The sequence below is a fragment of the Oncorhynchus mykiss genome, chromosome 25 (genome assembly GCF_057628025.1).
Source record: "Oncorhynchus mykiss isolate SJ-2025 chromosome 25, ASM5762802v1, whole genome shotgun sequence".
Taxonomy (NCBI): Eukaryota; Metazoa; Chordata; class Actinopteri; order Salmoniformes; family Salmonidae; genus Oncorhynchus; species Oncorhynchus mykiss.
This window is the reverse complement of record NC_143046.1, coordinates 83,302,054-83,328,574: the sequence shown is the minus strand read 5'-3', so window position 1 is coordinate 83,328,574 and position 26,521 is coordinate 83,302,054. Positions and strand designations below refer to the sequence as shown.

Sequence of the window (26,521 nt, the reverse complement as noted above, 5' to 3'; positions counted from 1 at the left end):
AAAGAACTTTCTCTGTGTGAATAACTAAACAAGGGAATTATCTGCCATGTTTCTTTCATCTTTATTTAACCAGGCAAGTCAGTTAAGAACAAATTCTTATTTTCAATGACAGCCTAGTTAACTGCCTGTTCAGGGGTAGAACAACAGATTTGTACCTTGTCAGCTCGGGGGTTTGAACTTGCAACCTTCCGGTTACTAGTCCAACGCTCTAACCTCTAGGCTACCCTGCCGCTCATCTAGGTACCTTGAGATGAATGCCCTAACTGTAAGTTGCACCGATAAGAGCCTCTGCTAAATGACTAAAATGTCAATGTAATTAGCCACGGAGCTTCTGCTTCGATATGTGATGGGTAAAGGATCTGTGATTTAACACAGACTTTAATAAACACGAGAAGCAGAGTTCAATAGATATGACATAGTGGAATAAAACACAGACGATACTCTGCAACCGCAAACACACTGAGTAAACAAAACATTAAGAACACCTGCTCTTTCCATCACATTGTCTGACCAGGTGAATCCAGGTGAAAGCTATGATCCCTTATTGATGTCACTTGTTAAATCCACTTCAATCAGTGTAGATGAAGGGGAGGAGACAGGTGAAAGAAGGATGTTTAAGCCTTGAGACAATTGTGACACGGATTGTGTATGTGTGTCATTCAGAGGGTGAATGGGGAAGACAAAATATTTAAGCGCCTTTGAACAGGGGTATTGTAGTAAGTGCCAGGTGTACTGGTTCGTGTCAAGAACTGCAAAGCTGCTGAGTTTTTCACACTCAACAGTTTCCTGTGTGCATCAAGAAGGGTCCACCACCCAAAGGACATCCAGCCAACTTGACACAACCGTGGGAAGCATTGGAGTCAACATGGGCCAGCATCCCTGTGGAACGCTTTCACCACCTCGTAGAGTCCATGCCCTGACTATTGAGGCTGTTCTGAGGACAAAAGGGGGGGTGCAACTTAATATTAGGAAGGTGTTCCTGATGTTTGGTGTACTCAGTGTAGTTCAGTAGCAGGAGAGATGATACAAACTGATAATCTGCAGTCAAAGGAAATCCAACAGGAAGTCATATCTATTGGTTGCAAGACTTTCTACTTCAACCGTCCTCTCTGTATACACACATAACATCACCCTGTAGCTATATGCTACATACCAGACAGCATGTACATCGAGTGGGTCCAGCGATAGCTACCCCAGACATTCTTGTGAGAGGTAAAGTTGATTATAACACCGTGCTTGTAATGTAAACATGTCGAGTTGTGTGTTTCAAATCAGTCCACTAACTCATGCCTCAACGGTGAACCTGTAAATGTCAAAATGTCAATTTGCCATCATTCCTGTTAACTTCCATATTGGAAATGCAGCCATTATTTATTTATTTTTTACCTCTGAAAAGATCATCTCAGTCGTTTATCTCTGTACCTACAATTCTCATAAAAAGTCATGTGAATTCAACACTGGAAAAAAATGGTTTAAAATTGGACGTAAAGGAAATGTGAATTTCAAGGTACGTCGGTACAGGTCGTTACAAACTACTGAACCCACCCCATCTTCTTTACCAAAAATTAAAATGTAAAGTAAAATGAATTCACACTTGAAATTAAAGAGGAGTTAAACTTATGTGCCCTGTACGTGCACACAGATAACAATCACTTCATAGTAGTGGAATGTTTGAAGTGACACTAGAACACATGATTGTTTTTTTATTTCTCCTTAATAACCATCTCAGTCAGATATAAAAGTTAGGATGAAAGTGCTTATTTAAATTCACAAAAAGGTTCAAAGGCCAGAATAACGAACAACGATTGCTTAAAGCCATAAGTTATAATGCATGGACGTGACTTCATGAGCATCTCACAAGCCTCTCACAAGCCTCTCACAAGCATCTCATGAGCATGGGTCAGTGAGACACACTGTTGCATAAGTGGAGATCATATACAGCATATAAATAGTAGACAAATATTTACCATCAGCAATAAAAGCATACTTTTCTAATATATAAAGACATCTTACAGTAAACGTATGCACTTCTCTATTTGTGCAATAGCAAAAACTCATGCGTTTGTTCAAAAAGCTAAAAACACAACATTGAGAATCTGCAACATAACAAATATGTCAAATAGATATATTTTACATAAAATGTAGCTAGAAAAACAGCAATTTAATTCCACAAAGTAAAAGCAAATTTTTTTTTTTGTGCAATTTCTTTGTTGATAATAACACTGTCACGCCAGACAATTCTGATTCAAAGTTCCTTAAACGTGATATTCTCTTTTTCCTCGCTTAATACGATTATTTAAAACATTATGTAGAAAGCAAAGAAAAGGCACAGATCTTTGCTTTTCAATCAAAAGCACCAAACTGGACAAAAAGCAAGTCTACACTAAATTTGGTCAGATTCCGTTTTCAAATACTTTCATATTATATATATATATATTAGATACTTTCCCCGTTATTTCCTTTCCAATTTCTCTCCAAGAATCAAATTCTTAACTAATCACTCGATATGAATACAATTTAAACAACAAGCCTATTTTGAAAATAGTACACATATGCATTTATATGAATAAATGTGTTAAGATTGGGTTATGGGGTATAATAAATATAAATGATTCTGTTTGTGTGCAAGTGTATGCAAGCATAATTAACGTAGAAGCATTATCTTTAAATCCCATATATTGCACCTGTGTCCACTACTTCAACCGTCCTCTTGCTTATCCTTTGCTGCGAGGAACTCCACTGACCTAAAAGTTCAAAAAAATTCATAGAGAGTATAAAGTCTCTTGTTTTTAAAGGTTTGTTTTCCTCTCAGATATAGATCATCGTATGGTGAGGGGAGGGGAATGTTAAGACACATGAACGTTGCATTACTAACATGAAGAAACCTGAAGTAACTGAAACTGAGACAAGAATCCCCCAACACCCAACCAATGGGGTCTGTCTGTCTGTCTGTCTGTCTGTCTGTCTGTCTGTCTGTCTGTCTGTCTGCCTGCCTGCCTGCCTGCCTGTCTGCCTGTCTGTCTGTCTGTCTGTCTGTCTGTCTGTCTGTCTGTCTGTCTGTCTGTCTGTCTGTCTGTCTGCCTGCCTGTCTAGTGGAATGAGGTTGAGAGGAACTGTGGACATAGCCTGGTTCCATATCTATTTGTGCTGTCTTGCCAACTCATATGTGACCAGAGAAGTTGGCGTGACCATAGCAGTTGTCAAGACATCGCTAATTGATCTAGAACCATGCTAGCTGAGGACTGGACGTTGGATGGGGGGGCTCAGCTGCTCCTGGAGGAAGCACCAAAGAACGTCCCATATGAGGAAAGGCCCAAATGGTACACTATTCCTTATATAGTGCATTACTTGTGACGAGAGCCTTCTGGTCAACAGTAGTACTTTATATAGGGAATAGGGTGCTATTTGGGATGCAACCCCAGTCTATAGATGCTCTTCGGAGGTGATCCTGAGGGAGGCGATGGCCTTGGTGCAGGTCTGAAGAACCTCTTCCTGCTTAGGGTTCCTGACCATGAGGACAGAGACAGGGGGGTTCTCCTCCTCAGAGTCCCGGGGTGTCTGGAGGGGGGACAGCCTCTCCCTCTCCATCCCGGTCTCCCTCTCCATCTCCCTCTCCATCCCCCTCTCCCTCCCCTGCTGCTGGGCTCCTGAGTCCTCTGCACCGAGGGCTGCCAGACGAACAGATCCCTCCTTAGTGCTGTCCTGGTGGAGCTCAGTCTTTTGAGGGGATAGGGCTGACAGATGGGTCCGGTCAGAGCTGCAGGAGGGCAGAGAGCGCAGTACCTGGATCCCTCCGATAGGCACCATGGGTAGGAGAGTCCCAGCCTGCTGCTGAGAGTGTAGGGGGAGGTGGCTGAAGAGGTTCTGCCGGGGACAACTGGAGCAGGTGGACCCAGGCAGGCAGGGAGGCACGCTTCTCCTCTGATCCTAAACATAACAAGTTATAGTGACAATCAGAAGACACGTATCTACAGTTTCTTTCTAAAAAAAAACAAGTTTGAAATGACAATCAAGAAAAAAATTCATGGACACCATTGGTGAAAAAAACCCACTGTGATTAATAAAGGTTTGACATCAAGAACACTGAGTTGAAATGAAGCACATACCAGTCAATCTAAACATATACTAGTCAATGAAAACATACTGTAAACAACTATATTACATACCATATCCATTTCAATGGTTTCTCCCTGCTGGACCAGTTCAGCCTTGGCTTGCTGCCTGGTTTTATCCCCAGAGTCTCTATGTTGTGAGCCCCCTCTACGTGGAGACACAGCCCTGAGCACCACCCTCTGTCTCCTCCCAGCCAGGTCCACTCCACCTGGGGACAGGGGCCTCTCCATACAGGCCGGGAAGAGGTGCTGGATGGGGGTGAGGTTGGGGGAGCTTGGCCTCAGCGGGGAGGTGTCCCATCGAGGTGAGGAGCGTCCCCGGGGGGAGAGGTCTCTCCGGGTTGAGGGGTAGCCGAGGCGGGAGTTAGGCGGTTCCTTCAGAGGGGACTCCCAGCCGGGGGACAGCAGACAGGTGGGGTAGGGGTCAAAGAACAGACAGCCCTGGTCAGGAGACAGCATGGCCAGGCTACAGTCTTCCTTGTCCAGGCTGGAGGCCAAGACAGTCCTCCGGTCTGGCCCTGTCCTCCTGACAGTGGAGGGGGGATGGGGATGGGGGTGGACATCGATGCCTGACAGGGTGGAGGTGGGATGGGGGTGGATATCGACGCTAGGCAGGGTGTAGGTTGAGAGGCAGCTGGGGAGGGGATGGAAGGAACTGAGGGGACAGCCATGGACGTCTGACGACACACCCTGGATGACAGTGGCAGCTGTGACCGACAGAGAGGCTACGCCACAGGGCTGAGGGCTGGTGCTCCGGGAAAGGATCTTGGGAGTAGAGTCACCGTCGTAGTCGTCCTCGTCATCGTCATCTTCGTCAATATCGTCGATCTCTTCATCCATGCCATCGGAGTCATCTGCATCTGAGAACTGGTGTTTGGCTGCGCTCAAGACCCCAGTCTTCAAGTCTTGCTGGATGTCATCTGCATTGTTTGAAAGAACACAAGTAAAGACAAAGGATACATCACTTGTTTCTGTCATTCTTTCTGTGGTACAGTTACCATGGGTTACACAATCAGTTTTAAATATCTGAATAACTCCCTGGTCATTGGTCAATATCTTACCAGATTCCAGTGTCTCTGTATCATCCACTGTGACTGACACACCAAGCTCAAGACACTTCTTCATGTGAGCCTTTGACTTCATATGCTTGGTCAGGTTTCCTGTGAGTCAAACATGTTAAAGATTCATTTAGCTGATTATCTTTTTATCATTATCATTCAATTGTACTTTTTTTGGGGGGGGGGGAATAAATGTTACTGTTGTCATCAATGCAATCATCATTCAATCTAGTTGATTTGATGAATCCCTTTTTAAAATCAGCAGTCGTCACAAAGTTAATCTCTCGTCTCATTCGTCTGAAAGAAGGAGGGAATCCCACCTTTAGTTTTGAAAGCGAAGTTGCAGACCCTGCAGACATAGGGCCGGACGTCAGTGTGGGTGCGTATGTGTTTCTTCAGCATGCTGGGTTTCTTACAACGGATGCCACACTCCTCACAGATATACTTCCCTCGGCCTCGGCCCCTCACGTACACATAGTCCTCATTGGACTTGAACCTGAGGGGAGGAAAACCATCCTTAATGCGATGTTCTATATCAGGGTGGTGTCAAACTCATTCCACGGAGGGCTGAGTGTATACTGGTTTTTGTCGTTTCCTTTCAATTTGATCAGTTAGGAACTCCCATCACCTGGTTGTCTAGGTCAAAAATTGGACTCAATGACCAGAATTGATCAATCAAGTACAAAGGAGGAGCAAAAACCTGCAGACACTTGGCCCTCCATGGAATGACGTGTTTTATATTATACGTAGCTATAGACATGCAAGGTAAGTGAAAACAGCTATTCAATCTAATTCCAGGGATCTCTTTTAAAGAGGTCTTCTGATTTCAATGGGACTACCAGGTTAAATAAAGTTTAAAAAAATAATTTGTACCACCAGGCATAACCCCTTTATAAAACATGTCCACATTACAAACTAACATTCAAAGTAATATTATAGCACTTATTGATTGATGTGATATTATCATAACAGACCCTCCTTCAAATATTTTTATCCGGGTTGGTGTTGGAGTTGGTGTTGGTGTTGGTGTTGGCACTGCTGTTTGTTTCGAGGAGACCTCCCTCTCTTTCCAGTCCTCCTTCCCGGCTTTTACCCTGCAGCTGGCATCCTTCACTTTCCTCCCATAGGAGCTCCCTTGCAGCTCTTTGAGCTCCGGTTTGCTCTGTAGCTAAATGAGACAGATAAATAAACGTTAATAAAAAGAATAAATAAAAACAATTCTGTGAAACATTAAACATTCCGTGAACATGCAGTTTAGGTATAGAAGAAAATGTATAATATGGTTACAATTAGATTATGCATTTATAATGTAACTTGATTCCAGGATTGGAAACATTCAATATAGACGTTTATGGAATAATGAATAATGAAATAATGAACGATCAATGTTCTCACCAGCCCGAGCCTCTGCCTCCATAAGAGTGAGGAGGAGACCACCTTCCCAGTCCCAGGTTGGTACATGGCAGCCATGGTGTACACCCATGTGTTAGTCGTCTGTTTGGAGCGGAGCAGAGCCAAGGTGGCACTGGTGTTGAGGTTAGGAGGGTTGGGGTTATGGGAACTGATGCACCACGTAGCGTACACAGAGGACAGGGGAGAGCTGCTGTGAGTGCTGTTTGGCTTGGTGTAGTTCAGATAGCACCAACTCACAGCTGTCATTGTGAGGAGACTTGGAAATTGAGATATCCGTTTGGTGTTTTCCCCGTCAGAGATGAGGATGCCCTGACCTTTGACTAGCTGCACCAGCACCTCCATCTGTGTCTTGTTGTCCATGCCAGACTCATTGAAATCCTTTAGAGAAAGCAGAGCATGTGGATGTAGGCTTGCTTCTGTTGGGGAGTTATCCATAGGGGAATCAGGACTTTCTGACCCTTGTTGCTGAAGTGAGATGAAGCTTCCACTTGCTGGCTCGTTATGAGAATGAAGCGATGATGAGGCAGACAAAGAGGATTTTGAAGGAAAGCCTGACAGTGATGCTCCCTGGTTGGTGTCACTTTGAAACTCTGACTTTAAACTGTGCTTGTTCTCTTCAGTCACATTATAATTCCCTAATTCCACAGCACCCAACTCCTCCACTATCTCACCGTACATTTTCTCCTCTTTGACGCGTTTCTGCTGTTTGACCTCCATGAACAGGTCCAAGCTGCTGGCCGGAGACAACATGCGTTTGTTGGATCCACCACTGGACCCACAGTTGGTGGTGGAGATCGTCCTGGAGGTCAGGGAGAGAGGGATGCCTGTCTTCAGCTTAGCTGGGGGCAGATCTAGAACGTGAACCTGGACTGGGCTGGTCAACAGTCCTCGAGGGTGTCCTAATAATATATTAGATGTATCCAAATTCGTGGCTAAATTTGCGAAGTGAGAAGTGAGTAAAGAGGTTCTGGTGGAGTTAACGCTTTCGAACGGATCATCTACAATTTGGGACACAGTGGTGTATGTGATGCTACCATAAGATGGCACGTGAGTCTGGATTCTAACAGGAACTAGGAGACCAGAGTGTGACGGCTGAGGGGAGAACATTGGCAGACACTGAGAGTGCAGAGCGGTGGATGAGAACGACAGGGCACTGCTGAGGTACTGAGGAAGAATATTTAGCGGAAGGACTGGATGTGCAAATTCAAGGTTAACATTCAAGGACTCCTGTCTTACCAAGTTACTCCGTCTGGGCTCCGAGTAGCTGGCGCTGAGTTCCGCATGTCTAACTTTGGCCGTTGGAGAGAGACTGCCGTAGTCAAACGATACGCTGCGGACCTCTGGGAGCTCTCTGCACTGGGAGTGGCACGGTGCCTGTTCTGAAGAGGTACGTCTCATTTCATGTTGTTGACGTTGGTTCAGGACAGAGAGGGAGTAGCCGCTTCCTGGCACCGCTAAGAACTCCAATGCTTTGCCAAACTCATCCTGTCTAGCCGCCGGGGAAGCTGGCTTGGGGATAACCTCTCTCTCTTTCTCCTCTCGGTCAAACGAGAAGCTGGAGCAGTAGGATAGGTTGCTGTCTTGACTGGGGCTCCGGGAGAGGCTCGTACAAGCCGACTCGAAGCTAGACTCGCCAGAGGAGTGCTCCAAGTCAGCTAAGCGCAGTCTCTTCTTCTTCGGAGGGAGTTTCTCTGGGGGGAACTGAGACAGGGTTTCACTCCTCTGAGGCCATTGGAACTCCTCTATATGTCTATCGGGCTCCTTCGCCTTCACCTGTTTCACCTCAGCTGCTTTCTCTTTCTCTGGACTGTCTGGTTCTACAGTCACCCTGATCTCTGGGACCGGTATGTTAGACTGACGGACTAGCTTAGGTGTCATTTGATACGACTTATCTAATAATCTACTGTCACTCAACTGGTGTGCAAAGATCTCAGTCTTTTTGTGCATCTCTCTAGTTTCGCTTTGCTCCACCACGTCCATTGAGGACGGCTTATCCCGTCTCTGGTAGTTGTAAGAATCTGACTGTTCAGAGAGAGACCTGGTAAGGGAGTTAGTGTGTTGAATCACAGAGATGACGTTACCTAAAGATCTTCTCTCTTCTCTCTCTCTCTTTTCCCACATTTCCCTTTCCAGTCTATCACGTTGTGTTCTATCCTGTGTGTGAACGCTTTGGGCATGTCCTTTCACTGAGGATGTAGTGGTTAGAGCACCTTGCGAGGTTTGCTTTGAATCATAGTCCCTCATCTCTTCAGAGTGGTCATAGTCCGTGTGATACTGGCCTCCTACATCCTCCTCCTCCGCAACACACTTTTCCTTTCGCCGTTTCCTCGTCGCATATTCCATCGCTTGCTTTTGTTGGATGATGAAACTGTCCATCTCCACTCCAAGGTTGGAAATATCAGAGATGTTTCCGTAGTGGTCAGGAGGTCCATCGTGTGCAGAGTGTTCAAAGGCAGCCTGTCTCGTAAGTCTCCTAATGCCTCCAGGGGACGCCCTTTCATCAAAGGAGTGGCTGCCTCGCAGGCCTTGTGACATGTCCTGACATGCCACCGAGGACGTGGGCATCGAGTTGCTCCGGACCAGCTGTCCAGAATCAGAGAGCTCTAGTTGAGCCTCCTTAATGTCCTCCCTTGTAAATGAATGTGTGTTTATTCTGATCGATTCAACCATTGATTCCTTTTCTTGTGTGAATACGCGGGAAACACCTCGCTCCGATGTCTTACGATCACTCATTAAGTCTGTCCTGCAAGTCACAACAGTTATGGCCTGTTGTTTCGGGTTCGGCTTGTAACACTTTCCAAACATTATCTCTTGATAGGACTTGGCGTTTGTGTTGGGAGGACCACCTGTTTGGTGTTCAGCACTCTCAGAGCGTGAGAAGTAGCCTGAGTCTGTGCTGCCTTTGCTTCCCTGGCTAGGCAGGGAGAGAGATGTGTCAGTGTCACTGCTCCTTTTCTCTGAGAGCCGGAGTGCCAGCCTCTGCTTGATGGCGCTGGATTGGATTGCATGGCTGACCTGAGAAACAGCTGGAGCATCATTGATCTCCAAGAGCCTGGGTGAACCGTCCTCAGATAATGTTGATGCTAATGTAACTCCCTGTTTCTGGGCAATGAGATTCAGTACTTTAACAGCAGTGGTGCTATCTGGTTCCTCCACTGAAACAGTGTCCAAGAGCGATGAATCATCTTCGTCCGTGTCCGAGCTCTGCTCAGCATCAGAGTAGAACTCTCCTTCTCCTTCTAAAGATCCCCGGTCCTCCATGTTGACATTGTAAGAACCCAGTTCTGAAAAGGGCACTGTCCCAGCTTTGACCGAGTGAGCATGAGATTTTCTGTGTTTGTATAAATTGCTCTTGGTTTTGAAGGAGAAACCACAGGGCACGCAGGGGTAGGGTCTCTCCCCAGTATGTGAGCGAATATGCTTCTTAAGTACGCTGGGTTTGGCACATGCCCTCCCACAATAATCACAAACATACTTCCCAGGTCTCTGTTGCTGCTTCTGCTCCATCTTACTACACACCTCCTTGGATAGTTCCTCTATTCCTGACTGGGAACAGTGTTGGAGAGACACGGGTAAACTGGGGGAGCTCCTCTGAGGAGAGGGCCCTCCACAGCTGACAAGTGGCAGTGCAGAAAGCAAGTGATCTGCTGTTTTCTGTCTAGCAAAGGGAACTGTCTGTCTCTCCTGTGGTGGATATGAGGTTAATACATTGTAATGAGGATGACTGCAGGGTTGATCCTGTAATTGGCGTAGTGATTTCCCTTCTAATTGTCTGAGTTTCCCTGAGTCAGACATATCTGTTGAACAATATGTGGTTCTACTCTGGTCCTCCTCAGGTTCTGGGCATAGATGCCACCCCTCCCCTTCCGAATCAGCCGAGGGGGGTATTTTAGTTTGGGCAGTCATAGGTTCTGGTGCTGCTGACTTTCTCTGGGGAACTGTCTTATTCAGAGCCTCTTTAGAGCTTTTCACCTCTGCAGTAGTTTCTAGTGACTCCATGACGATTCCAATGTCACCTTCCTCTTCAGGGTTGATTTCCTACAGATGATAAAGTCTGTTATGTTACTGTAGTAGTAATATTCACAGATGTAAACTGGTTGCAGGAAAGGGTCATCTGGAAAAAAAAAGAAACAGAATAATTATTTTTTTGTGAAATTACAATACTTCACAATATTACATTACATTACATAGTTCACAGTATTACATTAAGGACACACATGCATTGTCCCTACCAAATACCAGTAGACGCAAAAATAGCACAACTACTTACTTACAAAAATACTGTAGTTAACGTGCAACCCCCTTCCTGTTTCCCCCTTCCTGTTTCTCCCAACAAGAAACATAAAACAGATCATATCACCACTTAGGGACCTTTATAACCTCACAGACAAAAAATCATTTTCCAAAATAGTTCCTCCTTCAACTAAACTTGGTGCATAATGACCAGTGATCATGGCAGGAAATGAAAGAATAACCATGCTCTTTTACTAGACTCTCTCAAATACCTGTACCTCATCTAACCCCTGGCCAGTGCACTACAATGACAGTGTGTATGTTTACCTGGACGCTAAACTCATCAAAGACACTTGATATGTGTACTGTTTATTATCTCATCCTATACCTCAGCTCCACATTATGGGACTACCTGTGTTTCTGCTCCATTACACTATGTCTGCACCCCAAATGGCACACTATCCCCTATATAGTGCACTACCCATAGGGCTCTGGTCAAAAGTAGTGCATTATAAAGGGAATAGAGTGCCATTTTGGATGAACCCTATAGCTCCATAGCAGGGTATGTAATCTTGTCTTAAATCTCAGCTCTACACCTTGGGGCAGGGTATGTAATCTTGTTCTATACCGTGGACCAGGGTATGTAATCTTGTCCTAAATCTCAGCTCTACACCTTGGACCAGGGTATGTAATCTTGTTCTATACCGTGGACCAGGGTATGTAATCTTGTTCTGTACCGTGGACCAGGGTATGTAATCTTGTTCTGTACCGTGGACTAAGGGTATGTAATCTTGTTCTGTACCGTGGACCAGGGTATGTAATCGTGTTCTGTACCGTGGACCAGGGTATGTAATCTTGTTCTATACCGTGGACCAGGGTATGTAATCTTGTTCTGTACCGTGGACCAGGGTATGTAATCTTGTTCTATACTGTGGACCAGGGTATGTAAACTTGTTCTGTACCGTGGACCAGGGTATGTAATCGTGTTCTGTACCGTGGACCAGGGTATGTAATCTTGTTCTATACCGTGGACCAGGGTATGTAATCTTGTTCTGTACCATGGACCAGGGTATGTAATCTTGTTCTGTACCGTGGACCAGGGTATGTAATCTTATTCGATACCGTGGACCGGGGTATGTAATCTTGTTCTGTACCGTGGACCAGGGTATGTAATATTGTTCTATACTGTGGACCAGGGTATGTAATCTTGTTCTGTACCGTGGACCAGGGTATGTAATCTTGTTCTGTACCGTGGACCAGGGTATGTAATCTTGTTCTATACCGTGGACCAGGGTATGTAATCTTGTTCTGTACCGTGGACCAGGGTATGTAATCTTGTTCTATACCTCAGCTCTAGATCGTGGACTAGGGTATGTAATCTTGTTCTATACCGTGGACCAGGGTATGTAATCTTGTTCTGTACCGTGGACCAGGGTATGTAATCTTGTTCTGTACCGTGGACCAGGGTATGTGATCTTGTTCTATACTGTAGACCAGGGTATGTAATCTTGTTCTATACATCAGCTCTAGATCATGGACCAGGGTATGTAATCTTGTTCTATACTGTAGACCAGGGTATGTAATCTTGTTCTATACGTCAGCTCTAGATCGTGGACCAGGGTATGTAATCTTGTTCTAGACTGTGGACCAGGGTATGTCATCTTGTTCTATACATCAGCTCTAGATCATGGACCAGGGTATGTAATCTTGTTCTATACTGTAGACCAGGGTATGTAATCTTGTTCTATACGTCAGCTCTAGATCGTGGACCAGGGTATGTAATCTTGTTCTAGACTGTGGACCAGGGTATGTCATCTTGTTCTATACGTCAGCTCTACATTGTGGGGCTTCATGGTATGCTGGGTCTCAGAGGGAACATCATTCTCATCTTCTCAGTATCAAAGGCTGTGTGCTCTTTAACGAGGTTATGTAAGATTATCTGGTTCAAACCCTCTGAGCTACTCTTAATTAGGACAGCCTATGAGCTACGTTTTCTCTTTCTGTTCCACCCTACTGCTCTCTCTTTCTGTTCCACCCTACTGCTCTCTTTCTGTTCCACCCTACTGCTCTCTCTTTCTGTTCTACCCTACTGCTCTCTCTTTCTGTTCCACCCTACTGCTCTCTTTCTGTTCCACCCTACTGCTCTCTCTTTCTGTTCTACCCTACTGCTCTCTCTTTCTGTTCCACCCTACTGCTCTCTTTCTGTTCCACCCTACTGCTCTCTTTCTGTTCCACCCTACTGCTCTCTCTCTTTCTGTTCCACCCTACTGCTCTCTCTTTCTGTTCCACCCTACTGCTCTCTCTTTCTGTTCCACCCTACTGCTCTCTCTCTTTCTGTTCCACTCTACTGCTCTCTCTTTCTGTTCCACTCTACTGCTCTCTCTTTCTGTTCCACCCTACTGCTCTCTCTTTCTGTTCCACCCTCCTGCTCTCTCTTTCTGTTCCACCCTACTGCTCTCTCTTTCTGTTCCACCCTACTGCTCTCTCTCTTTCTGTTCCACTCTACTGCTCTCTCTTTCTGTTCCACTCTACTGCTCTCTCTTTCTGTTCCACCCTACTGCTCTCTCTTTCTGTTCCACCCTCCTGCTCTCTCTTTCTGTTCCACTCTACTGCTCTCTCTTTCTGTTCCACTCTACTGCTCTCTTTCTGTTCCACTCTACTGCTCTCTCTTTCTGTTCCACTCTACTGGTCTCTCTTTCTGTTCCACCCTACTGCTCTCTCTTTCTGTTCCACCCTACTGCTCTCTCTTTCTGTTCCACCCTACTGCTCTCTCTTTCTGTTCCACTCTACTGCTCTCTCTTTCTGTTCCACTCTACTGCTCTCTCTTTCTGTTCCACCCTACTGCTCTCTCTTTCTGTTCCACCCTACTGCTCTCTCTTTCTGTTCCACTCTACTGCTCTCTCTCTTTCTGTTCCACTCTACTGCTCTCTCTTTCTGTTCCACCCTACTGCTCTCTCTTTCTGTTCCACCCTACTGCTCTCTTTCTGTTCCACCCTACTGCTCTCTTTCTGTTCCACTCTACTGCTCTCTCTTTCTGTTCCACCCTACTGCTCTCTCTCTTTCTGTTCCACCTTACTGCTCTCTCTCTTTCTGTTCCACTCTACTGCTCTCTCTTTCTGTTCCACCCTACTGCTCTCTCTTTCTGTTCCACCCTACTGCTCTCTCTTTCTGTTCCACCCTACTGCTCTCTCTTTCTGTTCCACCCTACTGCTCTCTTACTGTTCCACTCTACTGCTCTCTCTTTCTGTTCCACCCTACTGCTCTCTTTCTGTTCCACCCTGCTGCTCTCTCTTTCTGTTCCACCCTACTGCTCTCTCTTTCTGTTCCACCCTACTGCTCTCTCTTTCTATTCCACCCTACTGCTCTCTCTCTTTCTGTTCCACTCTACTGCTCTCTCTTTCTGTTCCACCCTACTACTCTCTCTTTCTGTTCCACTCTACTGCTCTCTCTTTCTGTTCCACTCTACTGCTCTCTCTTTCTGTTCCACCCTACTGCTCTCTTTCTGTTCCACCCGACTGCTCTCTCTTTCTGTTCCACCCTACTGCTCTCTCTTTCTGTTCCACCCTACTGCTCTCTTTCTGTTCCACCCTACTGCTCTCTTTCTGTTCCACTCTACTGCTCTCTCTTTCTGTTCCACCCTACTGCTCTCTTTCTGTTCCACCCTACTGCTCTCTCTCTTTCTGTTCCACCCTACTGCTCTCTCTTTTTCTGTTCCACTCTACTGCTCTCTCTTTCTGTTCCACCCTACTGCTCTCTCTTTCTGTTCCACCCTACTGCTCTCTCTTTCTGTTCCACCCTAATGCTCTCTCTTTCTGTTCCACCCTACTGCTCTCTTACTGTTCCACTCTACTGCTCTCTCTTTCTGTTCCACCCTACTGCTCTCTTTCTGTTCCACCCTGCTGCTCTCTCTTTCTGTTCCACCCTACTGCTCTCTCTTTCTGTTCCACCCTACTGCTCTCTCTTTCTATTCCACCCTACTGCTCTCTCTCTTTCTGTTCCACTCTACTGCTCTCTCTTTCTGTTCCACTCTACTGCTCTCTCTTTCTGTTCCACTCTACTGCTCTCTCTTTCTGTTCCACTCTACTGCTCTCTCTTTCTGTTCCACCCTACTGCTCTCTTTCTGTTCCACCCTACTGCTCTCTCTTTCTGTTCCACCCTACTGCTCTCTCTTTCTGTTCCACCCTACTGTTCTCTTTCTGTTCCACCCTACTGCTCTCTTTCTGTTCCACTCTACTGCTCTCTCTTTCTGTTCCACCCTACTGCTCTCTTTCTGTTCCACCCCACTGCTCTCTCTCTTTCTGTTCCACCCTACTGCTCTCTCTCTTTCTGTTCCACTCTACTGCTCTCTCTTTCTGTTCCACCCTACTGCTCTCTCTTTCTGTTCCACCCTACTGCTCTCTCTTTCTGTTCCACCCTACTGCTCTCTCTTTCTGTTCCACCCTACTGCTCTCTTACTGTTCCACTCTACTGCTCTCTCTTTCTGTTCCACCCTACTGCTCTCTCTTTCTGTTCCACCCTACTGCTCTCTCTTTCTGTTCCACCCTACTGCTCTCTCTTTCTGTTCCACCCTACTGCTCTCTTACTGTTCCACTCTACTGCTCTCTCTTTCTGTTCCACCCTACTGCTCTCTTTCTGTTCCACCCTGCTGCTCTCTCTTTCTGTTCCACCCTACTGCTCTCTCTTTCTGTTCCACTCTACTGCTCTCTCTTTCTGTTCCACTCTACTGCTCTCTCTTTCTGTTCCACCCTACTGCTCTCTCTTTCTGTTCCACCCTACTGCTCTCTCTTTCACTATTTGTTACATCCAGGGATTTCTCTCCTTGTTAGACTGTTACATCCTACTGCTCCTTCTCTCTTTGTTACACACACACACACACACATACACACACACACACACACACACACACACACACACACACACACACACACACACACACACACACACACACACACACACACACACACATTTGTCAAACAGACCGGAGAGATGATACAAATCCAAGGTGACTCTTAAGATGCAGAGATAAAATACATTAAATCAAAGAGGCTACGCTTCTACTGCAAGAATGTCCAAATAATATTTAAATGGGAAGTACTTTGTCCTCCCACTTGACACAGGGCTAAACACTACAGCTATCTGATAGGGTTTGTATTCCTCTCCTAGACAGACAGACCAAAGTGGAGAATACAGTATATACTGTATACTGTAAAAGGTGACTTCTTGATACATTCTACAAGGGCAGAGGTGACAACATTTAAAGCCTTGAGCAGGAGGGGACAGGGGATCTCTCTCTCTCCTCAAGGTCATTCTGACCTCATAGCTAGGTATGTTTCCATCCTAAAGCAATAAGAGGAGGGAACTACGAGTGCAGGGTGTCAGGGAGATAAGCCTGCCTCACTGAAACAATACATACCTCTCTTCTGAACTACACTACAGATATAGAGAGGGAAGGACACAGCCTGTACTGTATGCAGGCTACACTTCCCAACCTCTGCTAAGTCATATTTACTAGTTCCTTCAGCAGATATAGACTACACTTCCCAACCTCTGCTAAGTCATATTTACTAGTTCCTTCAGCAGATAGACTAACTTCCCAACCTCTGCCAAGTCATATTTACTAGTTTCTTCAGCAGATATAGACTACACTTCCCCACCTCTGCTAAGTCATATTTACTAGTTCCTTCAGCAGATATAGACTACACTTCCCAACCTCTGCCAAGTCATATTTACTACTTCCTTCAGCAGATATAGACTACACTTCCCCACCTCTGCTAAGTCATATTTACTAGTTCCTTCAGCAGATATAGACTACACTTCCCAACCTCTGTTAAGTCATATTTACTAGTTCCTTCAGCAGATATAGACTACACTTCCCCACCTCTGCTAAGTCATATTTACTAGTTCCCTCAGCAGATATAGACTACACTTCCCAACCTCTGCTAAGTCATATTTACTAGTTCCTTCAGCAGATAGACTAACTTCCCAACCCCTGCCAAGTCATATTTACTAGTTCCTTCAGCAGATATAGACTACACTTCCCCACCTCTGCTAAGTCATATTTACTAGTTCCTTCAGCAGATATAGACTACACTTCCCAACCTCTGCCAAGTCATATTTACTAGTTCCTTCAGCAGATATAGACTACACTTCCCCACCTCTGCTAAGTCATATTTACTAGTTCCTTCAGCAGATAGACTACACTTCCCAACCTCTGCCAAGTCATATTTACTAGTTCCTTCAGCAGATATAGACTACACTTCCCCACCTCTGCCAAGTCATATTTACTAGTTCCTTCAGCAGATATAGACTACACTTCCCAACAGACCTCTCTTTTAGGAAACAATCAATTTCTTGTGTAGGTAAAGCCAATGGTCGTGTATGTACACTAGTATATATAATTCATGGTATATCCAAAAAGTTCACAGGAATATGGCAAGTGAGTACTACTATAGGAGGCAGTTGGGTGGTAAATCAGTGTGTTTTGAAATTATTGTGGGTTGGCAGTTGGGTGGTAAATCAGTGTGTTTTGGGTTGTTTGTGGATTGGCAGTTGGGTGGTAAATCAGTGTGTTTTTTGAATGTTTGTGGGTTGGCTATTGGCATGTGAATGTGCTGCTTGCATGTGTGTGATTGAGCATGCACTTGTGCTTGAGTGGTTGAGAGGAGGGGGTTGACTCTTAGAAGGTTTCTTTATATTCAAGATACCGTATGCTTATACATTTACACGCTCATAAGACATAGTACAGCAACACTGCTGAAGCATGTTGCATGGAGACAATGGGAAGCATACTGTACATAGGTTATGGAAAACGTCATTACAATGCCACTGCATCACGTTCAGCTACACAGAGGAGTCTAACACTAGCCCCTCATCCATACATTTTATAAGGAAAACACATCGAGTCGGGGACACTGAGGCAGAAAGCCCATTGCATGACAGCATGCACAGAACACAACATGCAGAATTAACACCGATGTAAGATGTTTTCTATCCTACTGTTTTTCAAATAGTCTCTCCACAAGCAGCAGACAGACGGACATGCAGATGTCGAATATAATCCTCAAACAAACCTGACATTAGTATACTCTCTTCTTGTCCCACATCGCCAGTCACATGTCACATTCCTCATATTGCAAATTACAGCTGTCCATTCTCCACATCCCTGGGCTATAGTAATAGCATAAGCAATTATGATCAGATTTAGCGAGGGTAAAATCGTATCAATCAGACGTTGCAGCCGCTGATGCTGGCTGACTGAGCGTACATTAGGAGATCTATTGATGTGAGCTAGTCACCAGAGAAAATACCCAAGCGTGACGCGGGACCCAGGCACAGAAATAGCAAGGGGCCCAGTGAGGGATTACACAACAGCCCACGGTTTAGGACACTTTCTCCAACACAGCAGACAGATACACAGTCTCGGTGTGGGGGGAAAACACTGTTGTCAATACTCTGCTTTTACCAATGGTTGGCACACAACAGACAGCCACATCTAAGCTAGAGGTTCAAAACACAGCAGACAACTTCAACTTTAGAATAGTAGAATATAATAGAATATTCAGGACCTCCCGTGTGGCGCGGGGGTCTAAGGCACTGCAGTGCTTGAGGCGTCACTACAGACCCGGGTTTGATCCCAGGCTGTGTCACAACGGGCCGTGACCGGGAGTTCCATAGGGCGGGGAGAGGTTGGCCAGGTGGGCTTTACTTGGCTCATCGTGCTCTAGTGACTCCTTGTGGTGGACCGGGCACCTGCAGGCTAACTTCAGTAGTCAGTTGAACAGTGTTTCCTCTGACACATTGGTGTGGCTGGCTTCTGGGTTAAGGAGGGCAGGTGTTAAGAAGTGTGGTTTGGCAGGTCATGCTTTGGAGGACGCATGACTTGACCTTTACCTCTCCGGAGCCTGTCGGGGAGTTGTAATGATGAAACAAGATCGTAATTGAAAAAACGGGTAAAATACAAAAGTAATAGAATATTCAACTACACAGTGTGGGTAGACTGGGTTCTCTATACATCAAAATGGCTTTTAGCAGGTCTGGGATCCATGATTATACTGGAGTCTGATAACCTGGGATGACCCACATACACTGAGGGACTGGGATGAAACCCGGGTTTGCTATTTGGGGATTTAAACTCTCTCAGTGGGCCAAAACACAGCAGACACTTACTTTGTACACCTCTTGGAGATGGGCAACATGTCACTATGATCACTGACAACTACAAAGACATTTTTCCTCGCCATACAAAGAGGAACAAATCATGAGGTGTTTAAATGTGATGTCATCACTATAGTCTACACTACTCCACAGTCTGGTTAGCTTCTAAGACATGCTCTCTCTCTCTCTCTCTCTCTCGCTCTCTCTCTCTCTCTCTCTCTCTCTCTTCCTGACCTGGGTTCCCAAAAGCATCGTAGAACTAAGAGCGTCTTTCGTCCATTTAGTTTCAATGGAATTAATATAATCTCATTGCTACAACACTTTGGGAAACCCAACCCAGGTGGTTCAACTGTGTGAATTCAGAAGTGGACCAATGATGTGGTGAACATTTCCCAAAGCAAATTTGGAGAGTAAACTATCTTATTATATAGACGTGCAGCAGGCAGTTTGTAAGGTGACGCCAAATAAACACATAATTCCGTCATAATTCCGATTATTTATTTTGGCATTTAAAGACTGTTGTATGTTCTCATTTAAAATTAATTTGATCTACTTGTACTACAGTATTCACATCACCAAAGTATTTCTCATCAAAATCATCATGTGTTACTTAATTGTATGGATGCAATGTGCACCTCTGTCATTTGTGTGAATCTTTGCCCTTTTAATACAATACAATTATCACAACTATAAATACCTGACCTGCCTTAACCCTCCTCTTCAGTTTCAGTAGGTGCTATTGGGTGAGAACAACTGGATGCTGCTATGAATAGGAGTCCTTGGTAGGGGGTTTGCACCAGCTATGTACTGCAGTTAAGGACATTTTAGGAGAGGCTTATTTGTAATATAAAACCTACACAGCGCAACAAATGTTTGCTTACTCAGTTTATGTAACAACTATATGAAAATAAAACACATTGCCTTATTTATATACATTGTAATAAACTTTAAAGCTAGAATCCTTAATTGAAACAATAACAGAGGGTCACCCATTAACACAGTCAAATTCATAGACAGAGCTATGGATGCAAGGCATTACCATCAATTATATCAAAATTATAGTCTTAATTAACCATGTTTTGAGGCAATACAGTGTTTGTTTACATTTTTTACTAACATTGGAGTAAAACAAGCTTATATTTTGGGTTCAGACATGGTATGACAGTTGAACTAAGCTTATATTCTTTCAAAATCATATAAATGTCATTACATTTATAAGTCCATAAATGGATATAGAAATCTAGCTTTAAAATTCTGTCCAGATATGTTTGTGTTTCACTTCCTCTTAACACAGCCACAAAATCACTTCCTCTTAACAGTCACTTCCTCTTAACGGAAGTCACTTCCTCTTAACATAGTCACTTCCTCTTAACACAGCCACAAAACCACTTCCTCTTAACATAGTCACTTCCTCTTAACACAGCCCAAAAAACACTTCTCCTTAACACAGCCACAAAACCACTTCCTCTTAACACAGCCACAAAACTCCTCCTCTTAACAGTAGTCACTTCCTCTTAACGGTAGTCACTTCCTCTTAACGGTAGTCATTTCCTCTTAACATAGTCACTTCCTCTTTACATCGTTACAAAACCACTAACATGTTACCTACATGTAATGAATCAAAATGCCACACAGAAAAAGCTCTGATAGATATGGGACTTCTTATTAAGTCTATTACTACTACATATGTGGATGATAATAATAGTATAAAAATACTACTACTAAGAATAGTAATAAATAGTACTAATAACAGTAATAACAATAACAATAACACATATAGTAACAATACTAGCAATAATAATAACAACAAGTACACATACAGTAATAATACTGGTAATAATAATAATAACAACAATAAATATAGTAATAATAATAATAATAACAACAATAATAATATGATAAATATAGTAATAATTATAGTAATACTACTTTTAATAGTAATAATAATAATAATAACAATAATAATATGATAAATATAGTAATAATTATAGTAATACTACCTTTAATAATAATAATAATAATAATAACAACAATAATAATATGATAAATATAGTAATAATTATAGTAATACTACTTTTAGTAACAATAATAATAATAATAATAACAACAATAATAATATAATAAATATAGTAATAATTATAGTAATACTACTTTTAGTAACAATAATAATAATAATAATATTAATAATAATACATACAGTAACAATACTAGCAATAATAATAATAACAACAATAAATATAGTAATAATTATAGTAATAATACTTTTAATAATAATAAATATAATAAAGGCTAAATATATGCACTCCATTGCAGCTGAGATTCATTATGCAGCCTGTCTGTATTCACTATCTGGAGGACTGGCACTAAAATGGCTGATACTCAGTGTGCAGTGAAGGTCAAGTCGTCAGTCTATAAATATAAGGCTCTGTCCCAAATTACACCCTGCTCCCTATATAGTGCACTACCTTTGACCAGGGCCCATAGTAGGGAATGGGGTGCCATTTGGGATGTAGCCATGTTCTGTCCCCCTGGATGTTCCACACACACTGCTTGGCATTCCCAGTATCTGAGCTGTGCTCTGTGCGCACACACACCACACACACACACACTCTCACACACACTCAGAGACACTCACACACACACACACACACACACACACACACACACACACACACACACCACACCCTCACACCCCCGCACACAGACCCCTCCCACATGTTCACAAACCCACACACTCACACACCCACCCCCTCACATCCACACGTTCACACACCCGCCCCCTCACATCCACACCCACCCACACTCTCTCACACAGCTCTGCTGACTGGATCAAATCCTAAACAAATGTACATGTGATTGAATACCACAACATGCTGTACAGCACCACCCTGTAGCAGTGAGGCTCTTATGATATTATTACTAGAACAGATGGGAATGAGAGAGAGAAAGCGAGAGAGGGGGGGGGGTAGGGGAGGGAGAGAGAGAGACAGACAGACAGACAGAGAGAAGGGGGATTCTCATTTATGAATGAAACAACCCCTCTGTGTTGTAATAACAGCAATCTATCATAACATACATCATAACATACATCAGACATCATAACATACATCAGACAACATAACATTACAACATACATCAGACACCATAACATACATCAGACAACATTACAGCATAACATACATCAGACATCATAACATTCATCATAACATCATAACATACATCAGACATCATAACATACATCAAACACCATAACATACATCAGGCATCATAACATCATAACATACATCAAACACCATAACATACATCAGGCAACATAATATCATAACATACATCAGACATCATAACATACAACAGGCATCATAACATCATAACATACATCAGACATCATAACATCATAACATCAGACATCGTAACATACATCAGACATCATAACATCAGACATCATAAGTTCATTGAGGACGTCGTCCCCACAGTGACTGTACGCACATACCCCAACCAGAAGTCATGGATTACAGGCAACATTCGCACTGAGCTAAAGGGTAGAGCTGCCGCTTTCAAGCTGCGGGAGTCTAACCCGGAAGCTTACAAGAAATCCCTCTATGCCCTGCAATGAACCATCAAACAGGCAAAACGTCTATACAGGGCTGAGATTGAATCATACTACACAGGCACTGACGCTCGTCGGATGTGGCAGGGCTTGCAAACTATTACAGACTACAAAGGGAAGCACAGCCGCGAGCTGCACAGTGACACGAGCCTACCAGACGAGCTAAATCACTTCTATGCTCGCTTCGAGGTAAGCAACACTGAGGCATGCATGAGAGCATCAGCTGTTCCGGACGACTGTGTGATCACGCTCTCCGTAGCCAATGTGAGTAAGACCTTTAAACAGGTCAACATTCACAAGGCTGCGGGGCCAGATGGATTACCAGGACGTGTGCTCCGGGCATGTGCTGACCAACTGGCAGGTATCTTCACTGACATTTTCAACATGTCCCTGATTGAGTCTGTAATACCAACATGCTTCAAGCAGACCACCATAGTCCCTGTGCCCAAGAACACAAAGGCAACCGGCCTAAATGACAACAGACCCGTAGCACTCACGTCCGTAGCCATGAAGTGCTTTGAAAGGCTGGTAATGGCTCACATCAACACCATTATCCCAGAAACCCTAGACCCACTCCAATTTGCATCCCGCCCAAACAGATCCACAGATGATGCCATCTATATTGCACTCAACACTGCCCTTTCTCACCTGGACAAAAGGAACAATTATGTGAGAATGATATTCATTGACTACAACTCAGCGTTCAACACCATAGTACCCTCAAAGCTCATCACTAAGCTAAGGATCCTGGGACTAAAACAACTCCCTCTGCAACTGGATCCTGGACTTCCTGACGGGCCGCCCCCAGGTGGTGAGGGTAGGTAGCAACACATCTGCCACGCTGATCCTCAACACTGGAGCTCCCCAGGGGTACGTGCTCAGTTCCCTCCTATACTCCCTGTTCACCCACGACTGCATGGCCAGGCACGACTCCAACACCATCATTAAGTTTGCAGACGACACAACAGTGGTAGGCCTGATCACTGACAACGACGAGACAGCCTATAGGGAGGAGGTCAGAGACCTGGCTGGGTGGTGTCAGAATAACAACATATTGGGGCCTCCCGGGTGGCGCAGTGGTCTAGGACTGTGGCCCCAGAGACTCTGGGTTCGCGCCCAGGCTCTGTCGCAGCCGGCCACGACCGGGAGGTCCGTGGGGCAACGCACAATTGGCCTAGCGTCATCCGGGTTAGGGAGGGTTTGACCAGTAGGGATATCCTTGTCTCATCGCTCACTAGCGACTCCTGTGGCGGGCCGGGCACAGTGCACGCTAGCCAGTTCGCCAGGTGCACTGTGTTTCCTCCGACACATTGGTGCGGCTCGCTTCCGGGTTGGATGCGTGCTGTGTTAAGAAGCAGTGCGGCTTGGTTGGGTTGTGTTTCGGAGGATGTATGGCTTTCGACCTTTGTCTCTCCCAAGCTCATACGGGAAATGTAGCGATGAGACAAGATAGTAACTAATTGGATACCACGAAAATGGGGTAAAATTATTATTATTATTTTTAAACGGAACAATAACATATCCCTCAACGTAGCCAAGACTAAGGAGATGATTGTGGACTACAGGAAAAGGAGCACTAAGCACGTCCCCATTCTCATTGATGGGGCTGTAGTGGAGCAGGTTGAGAGCTTCAAATTTCATGGTGTCCACATCACCAACAAACTAGAATGGTCCAAACACACCAAGACAGTCATGAAGAGGGCACGACAAAGCCTATTCCCCCTCAGGAAACTAAAAAGATTTGGCATGGGTCCTGAGATCCTCAAAAGGTTCTACAGCTGCAACATCGAGAGCATCCTGACCCGTTGCAATTGTTCAGCCTCCGATCGCAAGGCACTTCAGAGGGTAGTGCATACGGCCCAGTACATCACTGGGGCAAAGCTGCCTGCCATCCAGGACCTCTACACCAGGCAGTGTCAGAGGAAGGCCCTGAACATTGTCAAAGACCCCAGCCACCCCAGTCATAGACTGGTCTCTCTACTACCGCATGGCAAGCGGTACCGGAGTGCCAAGTCTAGGACAAAAAAGGCTTCTCAACAGTTTTTACCCTCAACCCATAAGACTCCTGAACAGGTAACCAAATGGTTACCCAGACTATTTGTATTGTGTGCCCTCCCCAACCCCTCTTTTACGCTGCTGCTACTCTCTGTTTATCATATATGCATAGTCACTTTAACTATACATTCATGTACATACTACCTCAATCAGTCTGACTAACCGGTGTCTGTATATAGCCTTGCTACTGTTATTTTCAAATGTATTTTTACTGTTGTTTTATTTCTTTACTCACACACACACACACACACACACACACACACACACACACACACACACACACACACACACACACACACACACACCTTTTTCTTTCGCACTATTAGTTAGAGCCTATAAGTATTTGGCGCACATGACAAATAAACTTTGATTTGATTTGACATCAGACATCATAACATACATCAGACACCATAACATACATCAGACATCATAACATCATAACATACATCAGACATCATAACATCATAACATACATCAGACATCATAACATCATAACATACATCAGACATCATAACATACATCAGACATCATAACATACATCAGACATCATAACATCATAACATACATCAAGTGTTACATATTGACTTTTAACATCTATTTCAAATTAAACTGATTATTATGAAAACTGGACATAAAGGCGAATCTGAGGTCATTGTATTCAGCCATGTTCAGCACTAGGTTATTACCAATGTGATTCTTACAAGGATCTGGGATCATTCTTCAGAGTTCCCATGGCAACAAATGTTCATCTCTGTTAAGGTTCTTCATCTTGACTCTTGATTCTTGATTTTCCTAGCCTGGGTGCCAGGTTGTTTGTGCTCTGTTGCCTGTTGTGTCACGCCCGTAGGAGTTGGCAAGAGAGCGCTATCAGCCTGGCACTCAGGATAGATTCTCCAGGTACAGGTACATGTAACCCTTTTCATCCAAGAGGGCTTCTAAACGGTTCTTTGGAACCGTCTCTGGATAAAAAGGCTTCTAAACGGTTCTTTGGAACCGTCTCTGGATAAAAAGGCTTCTAAACGGTTCTTTGGAACCATCTCTGGATAAAAAGGCTTCTAAACGGTTCTTTGGAACCGTCTCTGGATAAAAAGGCTTCTAAACGGTTCTTTGGAACCTTCTCTGGATAAAAAGGCTTCTAAACGGTTCTTTGGAACCTTCTCTGGATAAAAAGGCTTCTAAACGTTTCTTTGGAACCTTCTCTGGATAAAAAGGCTTCTAAACGGTTCTTTGGAACCTTCTCTGGATAAAAAGGCTTCTAAACGGTTCTTTGGAACCTTCTCTGGATAAAAAGGCTTCTAAACGGTTCTTTGGAACCTTCTCTGGATAAAAAGGCTTCTAAAAGGGTTCTTTGTGGCTTCTATATAGAACCATAACGGTGCTTCAACAGAGACATGCCCAAATAAACATTTTTTTTCTCAGAGTGAGTATTAATGTCCTCTTCCAAGATATGGCTTGATCAGAGAAGATCACATGAAATTGCACCTCATATTCCAAGGTGGCTTGTTTTACTGTATTGGCATCCTGCCTGGAACAAAATGTCAACCTTCTCTCCCTTCCCTCACCCTGGTGATAAGAGATAAAGAACATATATTACCAGTCTAAACTACATTAGTAATGTGCATTATTATGTGGAACTGGGCTATCCTATCCCGAGAAATGGGATGGATAGAACATGAGACACCCCTTGCGAACCCCCTATTTTCACGTCATGGAACATTTGCGGAACAATTCAGAGAACCTCCCATCTCTCCACAAGGCACAAGCGCCTGCATTTACAGATAGAGTTAGACAGACATGTTGCAATGCTCACACTGACTGGTAACAAATACGAAGGTTTCTAATGTTTGTTTAGAATATATAAATAATCGGGTGTGCTATTGAAATATAAA

General features: G+C 44.2%; 1 protein-coding gene across 1 annotated transcript; it reads right to left on the bottom strand.

The window, feature by feature from the left end:
- Positions 1 to 37: 37 nt before the first annotated feature.
- On the bottom strand, positions 38 to 18,127 carry hivep2b (HIVEP zinc finger 2b). Its single transcript, XM_021585354.3, has 7 exons — positions 17,887 to 18,127; positions 6,566 to 10,697; positions 6,145 to 6,338; positions 5,491 to 5,666; positions 5,174 to 5,272; positions 4,167 to 5,032; positions 38 to 3,927 (listed from the first exon to the last, which is right to left on the bottom strand). The coding sequence occupies exons 2-7, from the start codon at positions 10,580 to 10,582 to the stop codon at positions 3,424 to 3,426; spliced, it is 5,856 nt and encodes a 1,951-aa protein (XP_021441029.3). The 5' UTR covers positions 10,583 to 10,697; positions 17,887 to 18,127; the 3' UTR covers positions 38 to 3,423.
- Between the last annotated feature and the right edge of the window lie 8,394 nt (positions 18,128 to 26,521).